Source organism: Aquarana catesbeiana, linkage group LG03 (genome assembly GCF_042186555.1).
Source record: "Aquarana catesbeiana isolate 2022-GZ linkage group LG03, ASM4218655v1, whole genome shotgun sequence".
Taxonomy (NCBI): domain Eukaryota; kingdom Metazoa; phylum Chordata; class Amphibia; order Anura; family Ranidae; genus Aquarana; species Aquarana catesbeiana.
In genome coordinates this window covers 538,387,895-538,405,086 of record NC_133326.1, presented here as the reverse complement: position 1 = coordinate 538,405,086, position 17,192 = coordinate 538,387,895, and the positions used below count along the sequence as shown (strand labels likewise).

Genomic DNA, 17,192 nt, shown 5'->3' with positions numbered 1-17,192 from the left:
CTGTCTGTGAGAGAAAGTTGGGGGCTAATGAGTATCTTTTCTCTGTCTAGCCTATGACAAAGTGGACGTGATAGATTACTGCAGAGACATCCTGAAGATCCTGGAACAAGCCGATCAGATGGATGAGAAGCTCACCCCACTGAAGCTTATTGATGCCTGGATGGGTAAAGGAGCTGCCAAACTGCGTGTCTCTCAAGTCCTCCCCCCGCGGCTCCCACGTATAGAATTGGAGAGGATCATCACCCACCTCCTTCTGCAGAAATATATAAAGTGAGGAGGAGAAAGCTTATAATTTTATTATATCGGGGTTCCTCTTCTGTAGGAAGTTCACAAATATTGATGTTTTGGGAAATTGATCATGTGAATGTACAACCCCTCATGTTATCTTTTGTGTAATGTGTACTGTTAAGTGGACCTGTCACTAACTTTACAAGTCTACATGAGTTCCTGACATGTCACAATATACAACCTGAGCATCCTTTTTGAGAATAGCTCCACCTTTTATGAATAAAAGGCCATCTTTGAGTTCCAGCCAGTGACTTGGCCTAGGTTTGGATAAAATCCTCAGTCTGCTGTGGGCAAGAGGAAGAAATTCCACGGTCACAAGTTGAGAGGCTACAGCAGGGGCTGATCTAAGTCTGACATATGTGAACACAGCCATGTTTGGGTCTCCTTTGCTGGTGGGCGGTGTCAGTGTCAGGGAGGGTCTCATACATCATTTGCCTTTTTCCTGCAGGGAAGACTTCAGCTTCACAGCGTACACCACCATATCCTACATAAAGACAGGACCCAAAGCCAATCTGCTCAGAAATGAAAAGCATTCCATCACTCTACAGATGAGGACCTCAGTCAAGGTATGTGATAATGGGGCCCCTGGTTTCTGTTTTATTAACCAAGGTATGTGATAAGGGGCTCCTAGTGACTGTTCTGTTGACATCAGAAAACAGGTGCTAGATGGAGCCACACTGGGAACTCTGGCTGCTCATTACTAGCTTTGTCTATTTTAGGTGAAGAGTGCCACCACTATAGGAATTTTTGTAGAAAGCAGTGGCTTATAAGGGTGGCTCTACTTTGAGCTGGAGGAAATAGGTGGCTGCAGTAAGCTGACCTCTCCTGACAATGCTAGTTGCCTGACATTATCTCAAAATTTGCAGACCTGTAAACAAGTGTGCAGCACTTTAGGTCAAATCTCCTTGTATAGGTTTTTCCAAATCAGTGACTTATTATTGCAGCCATTGGATTGGACCAGGTCGGCTATTTCTTTAAGCTGACCTTACACTTTTCATACAAACATTTGTACACAGTGGCGGCTGGTGCTCAATAATTCGGGGGGGGGGGGGGGGGGGGGGGTACGCGCAAACCAACTAATGGTACTGATGGGCACTAATAGATGGCACTGATAGGCAGCACTGATAATGAGGTACTGACAGACTTTACTGATGGGCACTGATTGGCATCTGTGATGGGCACTGACTGGCACTTTGGTGGGCAGATGTGATGGGCACCTCTGATGGGGGCTGAACTGATAATCAATGTGCTGATTATCAGTGCAGACCCCCCCCCCCCCCCCCGACAGGAGAGCCACCGATCGGCTCTCCCTGTCAGCGCAAACTGAGGAAAGCTGTTTACTGGAACTTCCTGGTTACACGCTGTGATTGGTTGCACGCTGTGATTGATCACATGGTAAAGAGACTTCATCAGAGGCTCTTTACCTAGATCAGAGTTGTGGTGTGTCAGAGTGACACACCACACTACCGATTGGCGCATGATCGCGGCTTATCTTAAACAATGTGCAAAACTAGGATGTTTGCTTCATCTGTAAAATTCCTTCTTGGAGTACATGACAGGACACAGAGGAGTTAAAGCGGAGCTCCACCTAAAAGAGGAAGCTCCGCTTGTTCGCCCCCCCCCCCCCCCCCGCCCCATTTGCCAGGTACCCACTTCCTGGTAAGATCGCAGCACTGCGATCTACGTCATGTCTGGCCCCTCCTCCTTTCCACCGGCTGCCTTCTGGAACCTGTGTGTGTCCCAGAAGACGACAGACAAGATATTTGGGGGGCACACCCTAAAAGATGCATTAAAGATGGTGCAGCCATAAGACCATACAACAGAACAAAATATTATAGCGCACACATGCAAAAAATACATTTACCTGCTGCTGCAAGGCTATTTAAAACACCTAGACATTTTCAAAAAACATCAAAAAATATGGGGATTTGGTCACACCATATTGGTATATGGTGCTTAAGCCTACTTACTGAGACCTTTAGTTCTCCCATATAGAGGAGTGTATGGCTCCCATGGTTCAGAGAAGCAGGATCTCCCAGTCTATGGATAGTGTAGGACCCACTAATCATGGGGTACTTTGTCGCAGTAAGTGGGCTTAAGCACCATATAGTAATATGGTGTGACCAAATCCCCATATTTTTTGATAATATTTTTGAAAATGTCAAGGTGTTTTATATAGCCTTGCAGTAGGAGGTAAATGTCTTGTTTTGCATGTGTGCGCTGTAATATTTTGTTACAGAAGACGACAGGACCATTCAGAAAGCGCAGCGTGACTCACGCATTGCGCAGTAGGAAACCGGCAGTGAAGCCTTCAGGCTTCACTGCCAGTTTTCCTTGCTTGCAGCGACGGCATCTGCACCCGAAGCCTATGGACGAATCGGCTTGGGGTGCTGACATCGCGGGATCCCTGGACAGGTAAGTGTCCTTATATTAAAAGTTAGCAGCTACAGTTATTGTATGCTACCACATTCAGGTAAATAGACACTGACCAGAAAAAAGGCAGGAGGCATAACCCCTCACAACTCGGCTAAGCCTTGGATATGTAGCAAGGAATGAGGAACACAAGCCAGAGGGGAAGGGTCTCTGTGTCCAGTGATATAGCCCAAGAAAAGGATTTTACAGGTAAAGCAGAAATTCTAATTTGTTAATCGTACAGCATAGGAGTTAGTAGTCATTTACAACATGGGATGTCCCAAAGCAATAAATCTGAGCAATACAGCAACAAGGCTAACAAGCCCGAATCCCTAAACAGAAATAAGGAACCCCCTTACAAAGCTGTCTGCAAGACCCTTCATCCAAAACTGGTGCCCACAGAGGTAAAAACATTAATCTTATAGAGCATGGGTGCTCAACCTGTGGCCATACAGCTGTTGCGAAACTACAAGTTCCGTCATGCCTCTGCCCTTGGGAGTCATTCTTGTAACTGTTAGCCTTGCACTGCCTCATGGGACTTGTAGTTCCACAACAGCTGGAGGGCCACAGGTTGAGCACCCATGTCGTAGAGCTTCGTAAGCATGTGAAGAGAAGACCAGGTAGTAGTCTTACAAACCGTGAACAACAGAAGCTTGGTGCTGAGTGTCCCAGGAAGCAATGACACTCGCAATAGAATGGGCCTTAACTGGGAAAGGAGGAACCTCGCCCTAGATCCCAAAGGCCTGAGAAATTAGCTGACAAATTTCACCCAGAAATAGTGGATTTAGACCCAGGCTGAAGCTTACCAGGTCCTTCAGGCAGAACAAACAGGGAATCGAACTGTGGAAATTAAGCCATAGACTTCAGATAAATACGAACAGCCCAAACAATATCCAAACTATAAAGCATCTTTTCTGTTGGATATTGGGGGGTAGGACAAAAGGGTGGCAACTCAATTATTTGATTCAGGTGAAATAGAGAAATCATCTTCGGCAAGAAAGGATCAAGGCCTCCAATACCACTTTATCCTGGTGAACCAGGAAAGGTTCCTTGCAGGAAAGTGCAGCCAACTCCAAAGCCCTGCAAACTGAGGTAATGGCCACCAAAAAAGTCAACATTGCACATAAGAAGTGGAAAGGGAATCTCTCATAGAGGTTCAAAAAGAGAAGACTGCAAAACCAACAAAACAAAGTAAATAAATCCCGTGAAGATAGAGGGGGGTTGCACAGAAGGAACATCCCAAGTTCACCCTGAGACCCAGAACAAAAGCTTTGATCAAGGACTGAGATGCAACAGGTCGCTTAAAAAGCACTGCCAATTAGATTTTTGTCCCATGATGGTACTTAAAGCCAAGGATATATCCAGACCAGACTGCAAATAAGCTAGAATCTGCCCTATGACATACTGTTGAGGATGGAATGTGTGAACTTCACACCAATGCTAATGAGTGTTCCAAGTACAATGGCACACCTTCCTGAGGTCAGTTTTTTAGCCCTGAGAATGGTAGGAATCGCAGGGTCTGATACTTGCATGTCTCTCAGGACCTGGGCTTCAACAGCCATTCTGTCAAAGCCGGCAACTGTAAAGTAGGATGGTATATTCTTATAGATCTTAAGACAGCAGGCCTGGCCGACACGGAAGCTGCTAAGAGGTCTACAATGTTTGCATACCATGTTCTTGGACAGGCCGGTGCGATCAGGATCACTGGAATGCCCTCCACCTTTAACAGGTGAGGAAGGCATTGAAGTGAAGGGAAGGTATAGATCAGAGCAAGCTGAACCCAAGGAGTCACCAGTGCAGCCACCACAATTGCCTGGTGCAGGATACAAACTTGTCCAGTTATATCTAGATGGCAAATCCACATCTGGCGTTCCCCACCACAGACAAACCTCTATGAACACCTCTGCAAGAAGGACCCATTCTCCCGGATTCATTTGTCGTCAGATGAGAAAATCTGCCAGCCAATTTTCCATGCCGGGAATGTGGACAGCGGAGATGGCTAAAAACGTAAAGTTCTGCCCAGGACAAGATTAAAGTAGTTCTAAAGGCAAAAGGTTTTTTTACTTTATGGCATTCTATGCATTAAGGTAAAAAACCTTCTGCATGCAGCTCCCCCCAGCCCCCCTTAACTTATACTTGCCTGATCTCGATTCAGCAATGTGCACAAGAGCAGAGGCTCTCTCCCTTCTCATTAGCTCAGAAACTGCAATGGGAGCCATCGGCTCACGCTGCTGTCAATCACAGCAAATGAGAAGGAAGCGGGGCTGAGCCCCACTGTGTGTGTGTGTCAGTGGACACACAGAATGCAGCTCAAAAGCGAGCTTTTATGAGTGCCTCCATATCAAGCAGCTTTCTTGCCATAGGGGAACTCAGCAGGGGGAGGAGCCTCTGATCAGTTTCCCAGTCCCGACTCCTGAAAAACACCCCCACAGCATGATGCTGCCACCACCATGTTTCACTGTGGGGATGGTGTTCTTTGGGTGATGGGTTGGGTTTGCGCCAGACATTTTCTTTGATTGCCAAAAAGTTCAATTTTAGTCTCATTAGACCAGAGCACCTTCCTCCATACATTTTGGGAGTCTCCCACATGCCTTTTCGCAAACTCAAAACGTGCCATTTTGTTTTTTGCTGAAGGTAATGGCTTTCTTCTGGCCACTCTGCCATAAAGCCCAACTCTATGGAGCGTACAGCTTATTGACGTTCTATGTACAGATACTCCAGACTCTGCTGTAGAACTCTGCAGCTCCTCCAGGGTTACCTTAGGTGCTGCCTCTCTGATTAATGCCCTCCTTGCCTGGTCCGTGAGTTTTGGTGTGCTGCCGTCTCTTGGCAAGTTTGCTGCTGTGCCATGTTCTTTCCATTTGGTTATGATAGATTTGATGGTGCTCCTAGGGATAATCAAAGATTTGGATATTTTTTTTTATAACCTAACCCTGACTTGTACTTTTCAACAACATTGTCCCTTACTTGTTTGGAGAGTTCCTTGGTCTTCATGGCAGTGTTTGGTTAGTGGTGCCTCTTGCTTAGGTGTTGCAGCCTCTGGGGCCTTTCAAAAAGGTGTGTATATGTAATGACAGATCATGTGACACTTAGATTGCACACAGGTGGACATCATTTCACTAATTATGTGACTTCTGAAGGTAATTGGTTGCACCAGAGCTTTTTTGGGATTCGTAACAAAGGGGGTGAATACATACGCACATACCAATTTATCAGTTTTTTTTTTCTGAAAAATAATTTTATGTATAAATTTTTCTAATTTTACTTCACCAACTTAGACTATTGTGTTCTGATCCGTCACATATAATTCAGATTAAAAAAACATTGAACTAAAGGTTGTAATGTAACAGATTAGGTAAAAAGCCAAGGGGGGGGTTGAATAATTTTGCAAGGCACTGTATGTTATGCCACCGCAGTAACATTATCTGACTGCACCCTTGCACGGATGCATTATAGGCAGACAGACCAGTGCCAAAGGGCCAGCCAAATCACCTGAAGTTCCAGGATGTTGATAGGAAATGTTTGCTTCTCTGATGATCACCTTTCCTGGACTTAGAGGTTCTCCAGAACAGCAGCCCTGCCTGACAGGCTTGTGTTTGTCATCAAAACCTTTCACTTCATTGGAAGGAAGGATCTCCTTGCATCTGCATAGAGATCTATTCCACAGCTGCTCTGGTCTTGGGAATCAGATGCACTTCAAGGACTCCCGACACTTGTCCCATACCGCCAGGATATTGCCCTGCAGAGCTCTGGAGTGAAACTGCATGGAGGACTGCCTCGATTTTGATTACCATCTTCAATCTCATGCATGTTCAGTTTAGAGGACCTTCCAATGTCCCTAGAGAACTCCACCTGAGCTTGAAGAGACTGGCACTTCTCCTAGGGAAATAGTATCCTTGCTTGAAATTCCAGGCGTTGAGCTGGAACCAAGGCTGACTTCTGAAGACTTGGCACCTAGCTGAACCTCCCCAGGGCATTTATCATCATCTGGGCATTGTGCATCAGTCTTCGATGCAATTGCTTTTGTGGGAGCAAGTCATCCAGGTATCTCACAATGGGAATCCTTCTTCTGGTTTTCAACAAATCCAACTCCAGAACCAGAGCTAACACGTTGTTAACATTCTCGTGGAAAGGCCGAAGGGTAACCCCACAAACTGGTAGTGGTGTTCCTCCTTTGCATAGCGCACAAATTGTTGTTGAGACTGGAGAGGTGGGATGTTTAGGTAAGCATCTTAGATGTTGACTGACGCCAGGAACTTTCCATGATGAAGGGAAGCAATCACTGATTGGGAAAACTCTATTCTGAATTTTAAATTTTTAGGAACTTGTTGAGACCCTTGAGGTCTACGATAGGCAGGTCATCTCCATTTTGCTTGGGAACTCTGAAACCGGTTGATGTGATAGTAGTCTTTCTGGGGCTGCAAAGAAAACTGCTCTTTTTCATGGATCTGAAAGCACTCTTGAGTGCATAAAAGGGGACAGCAACAAAATTTTTAAAGAAAGACCAAGTTAACTGTTCTTCAGCGTTTAGGGGTGTCGGAGTGTGGCTAGTGAAAGTAGAAAATTTCCTGACATCAGTGTGAGTAAACCATGTACCATCTTTTGTATTAGGGGGAGGAAGAGTGCCCCATCGATGGTGTCAGTGGGAGGAATCGTGCCCCATTGTTGGTGTCAGTGGCTGGAATAGGGGCCCATATTTTGTCAGTGGGAGGAATAGTACCTCATTATTGGTATCCGTGGGAATAACAATGCCCTAATGTTGGTGCCAGTGGAAGAAATAGTGCCACATTCTTGGTGTCAGTGGGAGGAAAAGTGCCCTAAGGGCTGGATAAAGGCAAGCAAAGCTCTGCTTCCGGGCCACAGTTTGGAGATCACTGCTCTAGACACCATGATGCAGACCCAGTCGTCTGGGGTCTCTTGAGTCCAAGTGGCCACAAAGTCCCTTAGGCATCCTCCCCTTTGATCTATTGAGGTGCTTCTTCACTGAGAAGAGGTTTTCCCTGAAAGACTTGATGTTCCAGCTCTTGTGAAGCTGGCATGTGGGTTGTTGTTTGGAGCCTGAGCCTAGTTTCTTATGAAAGGGACTCCTGAAGGCATTACTGTCTTCTGACCTGTAACCTTCGCCTTCTTCTTAAGTGATAGGGGAGAACTCTTCCCCAGTCACCTTTCTGATGTATGCATCCAAAGATGGTCCAAATAAGCAGCCTCTCAATACACTTCTTGTAGAGAGATTCCAACAACCAACATTTAAGCCATAGGATCCTTTTTATGTCGACAGACGTAGTGCCCACTCATGAAAGCTGCCTTGGAATCCACCAAGGCATCTACCAAGAAGCACAGGACTCTTGAAAAATCTTCCAGTAGCTGCCAAATAGAAGGATCTTTCTGATCTGATTCACTGGCACTTAGCATCTGCTTTGGCTAGACCTTAAGGCCTTTGCACGATCCTACAGCAGCTACCGCAGGCTGCAGACCTGCTCCCACTGGAGAGAATGGCTCCTTAAAAAGCTTCCAACCTCTATAATCCATGGCATCTTTAAAGACCGGGACATCATCCACCAGGACCGTCAGGGTTTTATTTTGAATAGAAAATAGACGGTCAGCAGCCAGCAAGTCCCATTTATTTTTTTTTTGTAGGATTCTTTTGCCATTTGGTAAACCATTTTGGTGGTGAAAACGTCTTCTCAAGGTGAGGTCAATCGGCATACATTACTTCCTGCAAGTGAGGTTGCACTGGAAAAGACTTGGAAATCTTTTGGTGGCCACCAGGACCCAAAGCAAAGGACTTTAGGGGAACTTAAATGCATTATAAACCTTCCGACCAACGCCTTTTTTGTTTTTCACCTGCATAAGCTGTGCTTGAATCATGTAGTTTCATGGTGTCTTTTGTTGCCGTGTACGCAAAGCCTATAGTAGAGTAAATCTTCACATTCTTGTGTCAGTAGTTTCTATTTGTACAAACATGAGACATACGGCATGACCCTTCACAGGTTAATTTATGCCCTCTGTAGTCTAAGAACTGACACGGTCTGTGAAGAAACTGCATATCGCAATCCCTGGGCCTCAGTCTAGTGCTCTTCAGCTGAGAATTAGTCATTAATTATATATGAAACAGCTCAAGAAGGCAGAGCAATTAACATAGAAATCACTATGCAGTCTCTCATAACATTAGCACTTCCACATTTCTGATGCAACACAGGAAATGGTGAGGCATGGATTGTGACCTGGAACAAGAAGTTGCCTATCCCTTTAATGCATAGAGACAATCTAGATGAATGATAACATGGACATGGAGGGATCGATCAGCCATGAACCTACAAACTGCAGCGGCAACATATAAACCCATCATTACAAGGTGGGACAAACGACACAGGGAATATAACTACAATAATACCTAGTTAAAACACGAATATTTGAAAGTGTACAATGCCTTTTTAACCCTTTTGCTACCAGATCTGTACGTCATATTGACCTGACAGGCGGGGGGGTTTCACACACAATCCAGTGATTGTGTGTAAAACTGACAGGCAGACTCATGCCTGTCAGGTGAAAGCTTTTGTGCGGCAGGGCTGCCACCCGATTGCTCACACACAACCCCGGTACCAGCACACCGCCTCGCCATGCCATGCTTTCTGGGCTCCGCTTGCCCATCTGCCTTTTGCGGTAACAATGTGTGACATAAAAATTTGGAACCCACCACTACTTTATTCTCTAGGGCAGTGTTTCTCAACTCCAGTCCTCAAGGCACCCCAACAGGTCATGTTTTCAGGCTTCCCATTATTTTGCACAGGTGATTTGCTCAGTTTCACTGCCTTAGTAATTACCACAGCTGTTTCATCTGAGGGCAATCCTGAAAACATGAACTTTGGGGCGCCTTGAGGACTGGAGTTGAGAAACACTGCTCTAGGGTGTCTGCTTTCAGAAAATATATAATTTTTGTGGTTTTGTATAATCTTCAGGCTGAAAATTATTTTTTAAAAGTGTGCAAAAAATGCAAAAATGGCTCTGGCAGCGAAAAGGTTAAGTTAGCGGCAACTTAAGGTTAGTTTGAGGGGGGGGGGGGGACGGAGAGAAACATGAATAGTACAAAGTTTTTGACTTACAGCGTTAGAGGTCTAATTCCCCAGAAAAAAGACACATGGTATTAAGTGAATTGGAAAGAAATGCAGCAGAAATAATATTTTTACAAAGAGACATATATCGCACGGGACTCAAATATTAAGCTATACTCAAGGAATATCCCAGTATGGTACTATGGAGACTCTCCAAGTAGAAGGGCAAAAGGTGTAGCAATAGGTTTTGGGAAAAAAGTCAGCTTTGTAGTGGAGGAGAGAAAAGTAGACCCTAAAGGTCGCTTTCTGTTTTTGAGATGGACCTTACAGGGTATGAAATACACGCTTGCAAATGTATACTGTCCCAACAAATATCCCAAAAAAATATTTGATAGTAATTTTAAACGATTTGATGGAATTCAAGCAGGGCTACTTAATATTGGCCGGAGGTTTTAACTTCTCCATGGACCACAAACTGGACAGTACGTCTGGTACACTGGACAAAGAAAATAAACAATTAAGAATGATATAAAAAAAATTAACATCCAAGCACAAAAGATTATACATATCATTCGGCAGTGCACGACATGTACTCCAGGTCGAATTATATATTAGTAGAACATAGAGCCCTGGAGGTTGTAATAGATACCTCAATTGGAATAATAACGATATCGGACCACGCCCCTGTAATAATGAAGATGAAACTGAAAGGGGAAGTACTGGGGAAAGGACCATGAATATTTAATGGAAGACATGGAAGTAGAAAATACGGTAATAAAAAAAATCGACCAATATTTTTTGTGGAATGAGACGCCAGAATTAACAAAAGCAGCTATATGGGAAGCCCACAAAGCTTTCATCAGGGGAAAACCTGATCTCTATTGGGGCAAGAATAAAGGAGAGAGAAAATACTATGGAAAAAGTTGTAAAAGAAATATACGAATTGGAACAAAGGCACAAAAAGCAAGTGGAAGTCGAAATCCATCGGGCTCTAATTATAAAAAGATATCAATTAAAAGATCTGATGGAACAGGAAACAAGAAAGGAGTTTAACCACATGCCGACCAGCCGCTGCAGTTGTACTGCGGCAGAATGGCATGACTGGGCGAAACGACGTTATGTAACGTCGCTTCGCCCTGTGGCCACTAGGGGGCGCATGCCCCCCCCCCCGCTCGCCCCCTGAGCCGATGCGAGTGCCCGACGGTCTCAATCACCACCGGCTCCCGCGATCGCTCGGGGCACACAGAGAACCGGTTCGGTTTGCTGAGAGAAGAACTGAGGATCTGTTAGTTTCCATGCACATTCCCCTCCCCCTTCAGTTAGAACACTTCCTAGGACACACATTAACCCCTTCACTGCCCCCTATTGTTAACCCCTTCACTGCCAGTGACATTTTTACACTAATCAATACATTTTTAAACGCACTGATCGCTGTATTATTGCCAATGGTCCCAAAAATGTGTCAAAATTGTCCGATGTGGCCGCCATAATTTTCGCAGTCACGATAAAAATCGCTGATCACCGAAGGGGGGGAGGAATCCGATCAGGGGAATTTTTGGGTGGAACTCCGCTTTAAAGGAATTAAATGGGTGGAAGATCAGCAAGTGGGAATACTTACAATTAAAACATTTGGTAAATACACTACCTCAACCAATTAGAGATGGAAAGAATCTAAGTCCACTGGAAAAACTTTGTTGTACACAAACTTCATTAAAACATGGGATATCACAAGTATACAGAATTTTGACAGACCTAGTAGGAAAAGGGTTTACCCCTTACATAGGGAAATGGAAAAATGAAATGGGCATGAAACTAGATGAACAACAAGTAGAGAGAATGATAGGAGCTGTATATAATTACGCAAATACATAAATACAATAGGAATGAACTACAAGTTTTTGGTAAGATGGTACATAACACCAGACAAAACCCATAAATACCAACAGGATAGACCCCCACATTGTTGGAGGAAATGTAAACAGATTGGTACAATGACACACATCTGGTGGGATTGCCCAAAAATAAGATTACTGGCAGGAAATTCAGGACTACATAGGAGAGCTAAATGGTGAAAAGGTAAACAACTTACAGACGTGTTTGTTTCCTGATACAAAAGATTCAAAAAAGCACTATAGGAAAACTTTGACACCAATACTGCTAAAAGGGCTGATACCAAAGAAGTGGTTATGCGTAGGAAAACCAGATATAAAGGAGTGGTTTGAAAGAATAGAATACATCAGTAAAATGGAATACTTATGCAGCAGAGAGACAGGGCAAGCTGAAAAATACAACAGTATTTGGGGAAGATGGATAGATTTCAAGGCTTTAGAGAAATACTTGGAAAAGATGATGGAGGGCAGCAGGGCTTGAAATAGGAAAGATAGGAGATGGCAAACCATATAGGGAGTAGGCAAGGGGGGAGGGTTTTTTTTGGAGGGAGAAATAGATAGGCAAAGTACAGTATTTTGTAAATTAGACACAGTTGGCAACTGTGTTTTTTAGTTCTTCTTTTATTAAATTTTTGTCTATGTGTAAATGGAAGAAATTAAATAAAGTTTTGGAGGAGTGCCACAATGATGTGAAACTGAGATGGAGACAGTAAATGAATGTAAAGCTGAATAAGTCTCTTGATGGAGTTCTCTGAAGTGGTAAAAAAGCTAAAAAAAAAAAAAAAAAAAAACACAGCCATTAATGTCTAAATCGCTGGCAACAAAAGTGAGTACACCCCTAAGTGAAAATGTCCAAATTGGGCCCAAAGTGTCAATATTTTTTGTGGCCACCATTATTTTCCAGCACTGCCTTAACCCTCTTGGGCATGGAGTTCACCAGAGCTTCACAGGTTGCCACTGCAGTCTTCTTCCACTCCTCCATGACGACATCACGGAGCTGGTGGATGTTAGAGACCTTGCGCTCCTTCACCTTCCGTTTGAGGATGCCCCACAGATGCTCAATAGGGTTCAGGTCTGGAGACATGCTTGGCCAGTCCATCACCTTTATCCTAAGCTTCTTTAGCAAGGCAGTAGTTGTTTTGGAGGTGTGTTTGGGGTCGTTATGTTGGAATACTTCCCTGTGGCCCAGTCTTTGAAGGGAGGGGATAATGCTCTACTTCAGTATGTCACAGTAAATGTTGGCATTTATGGTCCCCTTAATGAACCGTACCTCCCTAGTGCTGGCAGCACTCATGCAGCCCCAGACCATGACACTCCCACCACCATGCTTGACTGTAGGCAAGACACATGTGTCTTGTGTACTCCTTACCTGGTTGCTGCCACACACGCTTGACACAATCTGAACCAAATAAGTTTATCTTAGTCTCATCAGACCACAGGACATGGTTCCAGTAATCCATGTCCTTAGTCTGCTTGTCTTCAGCAAACTGTTTGTGGGCTTCCTCGTGCATCATCTTTAGAAGAGGCTTCCTTCTGGGATGACAGCCATGCCGACCAATTTGATGCAGCATATGGTCTAAGCATTGACAGGCTGACCCCCCACCCCTTCAACCTCTGCAGCAATGCTGGCAGAACTCGTACGTCTATTTCCCAAAGACAACCTCTGGATATGACGCTGAGCACGTGCACTTTTGTTGCCAGCGGTTCAGACATTAATGACAGTGTGTTGAGTTATTTTGATGGGACAGCAAATGTACACTGTTATACAAGCTGTACACTCACTACTTTACATTGTAGCAAAGTGTCATTTCTTCAGTGTTGTCACATGAAAAGATAGAATAAAATATTTACAAAAATGTCAGGGATGTACTCACTTTTGTGAGATACTGTACCTTTCCTTTGCTTCTCCACCACTTCATTCAGTGCCAAAGCATAGCATGTGGCTTGGCTAATCAGCACTGGCACACAGAGTCCATAGCCTTGTGTAAGATACGACTCTGGTAACTTTTATCTTACACTGAAGTTGCCTTCACTCCTGGCAGCATGATGTAATGACGTGAATGTTTTCTTTTGACTTGCATGGGCAGAGTACTAGTTCATTTTTACTTGATTTAATTGATCCAATATTTGCATTTTTATTTATTTTTTCAATTGGTTAAAGAGAAAAATGTTACTGCACAGGTGTTAGGATGTAATGTTGCTTGTGTAATATATGAAAACTGCTTTCCTCACTCTATACAGGTGTATTTTATTAAAGGGAAAATTGAGCTAAATGTTTTCTCATGTTTCTGAGACCCTGATTACAATCTCCTTCACAGATAAAATCTCCATCCTCCTCATCCATAAAATCTCCACCATCTTCATCCAAAACACCCATCAAGAGTTCACCAGAGTCCTCCAAGTCCCGGTCTAAAAAGGGGAGCTCTGAACACAAAAGGCCAAATACTGGGGACAGCCCAGTCAGCAAGAAGGTTAAATTATTCAAAGAGGAGTCTATTGTCATCGACTGAGATCTTCACTTAAAGAAAATTGGCCATCTGTGATTAAAATTGCGGGGACTCTGCAGGAAATTTCCTAGAACAAACGCAGGCAGTCTGTCCTCCATATCAGCTGTTACAAGAGTCAAGGCACCCTAGATAAAGGTTTTATTTCCCTCGGTGGGAGGAAAACCAGTTCAGATTTAATCTCAGAATTCTGTTGATATTCTTTCCTTAATATTCTACAGATTTCCTTTTATACGCTGTGGCCCAAAGTTCACCAGCTTCACTTATAAAAGCCTCAATTCTATTTATTTTATTATAGGAAAGTCATCTGTCATTCCCAAGTCTCAGACTTTTTCTATGTTTTCGTTGAACACCAGAAATTCTTCTACTATGGCAGGATGTGGGTGAGGCTAATTTGATGGTACTGCAGCAGGTTTTTGGAATATTTCAAAATGATCTGTGGTGAATCAATATAGCAGATTTATGAATAATCACCGAAAAAATATTTGACAGCCATCTGATTTAAAGAATCGAGAATGCAAAGCTCAGGAGACCTTGTGTTTGTGTTTTTGTTTTGTTTTTTTCTGTGTTGAGTGTTAAAAACCATTTCAACATTAATACAAACATTTTCCAAATAAGTCACATTGTGTAATAAACCGACTGTTCATTCTTTATGTACAAAATGCCCATTTCATATAATGTACTGGTTAATCGGGAACATCAGGTGACTGGCTGATGGCTAAGCACTTGGCACAGGAAAGGGGGAATCCATTATACATAATTCTTTTATTCAATGTTTTCACTGATAGGAAATCTTGTATTGTGCATATCTAAAGGAAGTCTTTCAGTTTCTGTCGATCTCCAAGGGGTAGGAACTCTACTACCCCCACCCCTCCTATGATGGAAGGTAGAAGCAGTATGCATCGTCTGGTACAGAAGTCTTCATTGTTCACTTCTGAAGGCTCAATTGTGTGTAATGTATGTTTTTGGTGATCCAAAATTGTTACCGGTCCATGTGGTGCTTATTTGTCACTGTTCTTGTGCTGATGTGATGTACAGAACCTGATTTTAGGGCGAATATTTACATATGTTATAGAAGTGACAGAGGTGATGAGTTTTGTCTGTTAGTGCTTGAAGAGATGATTGGACACGTGTGTGGGTGTGAGAATAAATGATGCGCTCTACAAGTCTGGCGTATCCTGCTGGAACAGAGGGCTCCCGTGTGCAGGCGTGGGAGTGACATCATCATGGCTCCAGCCACTCAGCGCCGGAGCCAACGATCCCGGAAGAAATGCAGAGAGAACATGTCGGCTCCCTCAGCAGTGACTGGGCGCCTTAAATGAGTGATGTTATTTTTGTATTTTGACAGCTAGCAGGGGGGAGAGTATATCTGTTGTCAGAGTGGGGGTCGGTTCTTTTTATAACATGTTACAGCCTGAACTGAATATGGATGTAAAATGTAACATTTAATGAAAGGTGAACTTATCCTTTAATTTGATGTAGGGCCAGTTCACACCATATGCAGTCCAGTGTGTTTTTTTTTTTTTTCTGCATCAAAAACACATCGAAAGTAGGTTGATATGATTTCCAATGGCACAGTTCACACCAGTGCTTGCAGTTCCAGAAAAAAAGTATAACATGCTGCATTTCTCACCCCGTCTTTCAGGACAGCACCTGGAGAGAGCAGCTCCACCCACTTCCCGGGAAACACTGCAGTTATTCCTTTAAAGCCTGGACACTTCCACCATGGTCTCAGTTGTAGTGTTTCCTCCGGCCATGGTAAAAGCGCTGCAAGGGACCAGGGGTGTGCTGCGCTCTCTCCAGGTGGAGGTGAGTTAAGGGCATACCTGTGTTTGTTGCATTTTCTGTTATTAGGCTCAGCCCAATACCCTCCCTGACGGGTGGGTTATATTGCGGTGTCTCCCGCTTTTCGAGCCCGGCGAGGGCAGAGGCTGCTGGGGGTCCCGCTCCGACAGACGGTGGGTGCAGACTCTCTCCATTGCGGAGTTGTAAGGTCTGCCCTCAGCCGTTCCGAGTGGTGGGCGACGTCACTCCCGGATGGGGCAGGACTTCTAGCAGCTTCCAGTTCTGGCCGCTGGAACGCGGAAGTGGGAGGCGGCCTCGGCCGTGCAATTTCCGGTCCTCGCAGTGGCGATGGATCGGGAAAATTCAAATATAAAAAAAGACATGTTCTCTAAATGGCTACCGGACAGCTGCGGTTTACTGGAGGATGGAGCACAGGCCAGACCCAGGTAAGAGAGGCAGGGGTCTCTATAATTACCAGGGCTATGTTTATTTCCCTCCCTTCCTCCTCTGTGGGGGGGGGCAGCCTGCCACACACTGCACAGGTGTTTTTTTTTTTCTGTGCAGCATGTGTTTGTTATAGCGGTGGTGTTTTGTGGGGTATGTTTTGTGCCACTGTCTGTTTATGTTAAAGATCTGCTAGCGCGAAGATCTTTATGCCCAGCTTATTTATAAAGTGTTTTTGTTGGTTTGGTATTTTTCAAACAAAATCTAAAGAAAAGTCCGAGCATGTTTCCCCTCCCCCTAAAAAACAGTGTGCTTCATGTAGAGCCGCCCTTAGGGAGGCATGGACTGAACCGCTGTGCAAGACTTGCATAGCATATCTGGTCAGAGAGGAAACTTCCACTAAAGAACCCTCTGTCCAGCCTAGTGAGATGCTCACTTCTTTCCGGAAGGAATTGGAAGATACGTTTCAATCCTTCCGTTCCTATCTGGACAAACGTCCGGTAGCACAGTCAGCAGAGAGTTTTACACCTAGTACTCACACCTACAAGCTACAAGCAGGAGAGTGGTTAGTGAGTCTGAGGAGGAGAAGGATGAGTCTTCAGGATCAGAGGAGGAAAATGAGATTTCCTTCTGAAAACCATACACACAACCCAGAATATCAAAGAGGATAAGGCTCAATTGTCACTACATGACAAAATGTATCAGGGCATGGATGAAGTCAAGCATCGCGTGTTCCCAGTGCATAATGTGCTGAGAGATTCTATTAAAAGGGAATGGAAGGATCCAGAGAGGACCCCTTTCTTTTCCAGGTCCCTCAA

General features: G+C 44.3%; 1 protein-coding gene across 2 annotated transcripts in view; it reads left to right on the top strand.

The window, feature by feature from the left end:
- RECQL (RecQ like helicase) overlaps positions 1–14,762 on the top strand; it is a 53,918-nt gene extending 39,156 nt beyond the window's left edge. For both annotated transcript variants that reach the window (XM_073621416.1, XM_073621417.1), the window contains exons 13-15: positions 51–270; positions 737–854; positions 13,960–14,762. In XM_073621416.1, coding sequence (XP_073477517.1) covers positions 51–270; positions 737–854; positions 13,960–14,151 — 530 coding nt within the window. In that variant the 3' untranslated portion in view covers positions 14,152–14,762. The remainder of the gene's footprint in view (positions 1–50; positions 271–736; positions 855–13,959) is intronic.
- Positions 14,763–17,192: the final 2,430 nt, after the last annotated feature.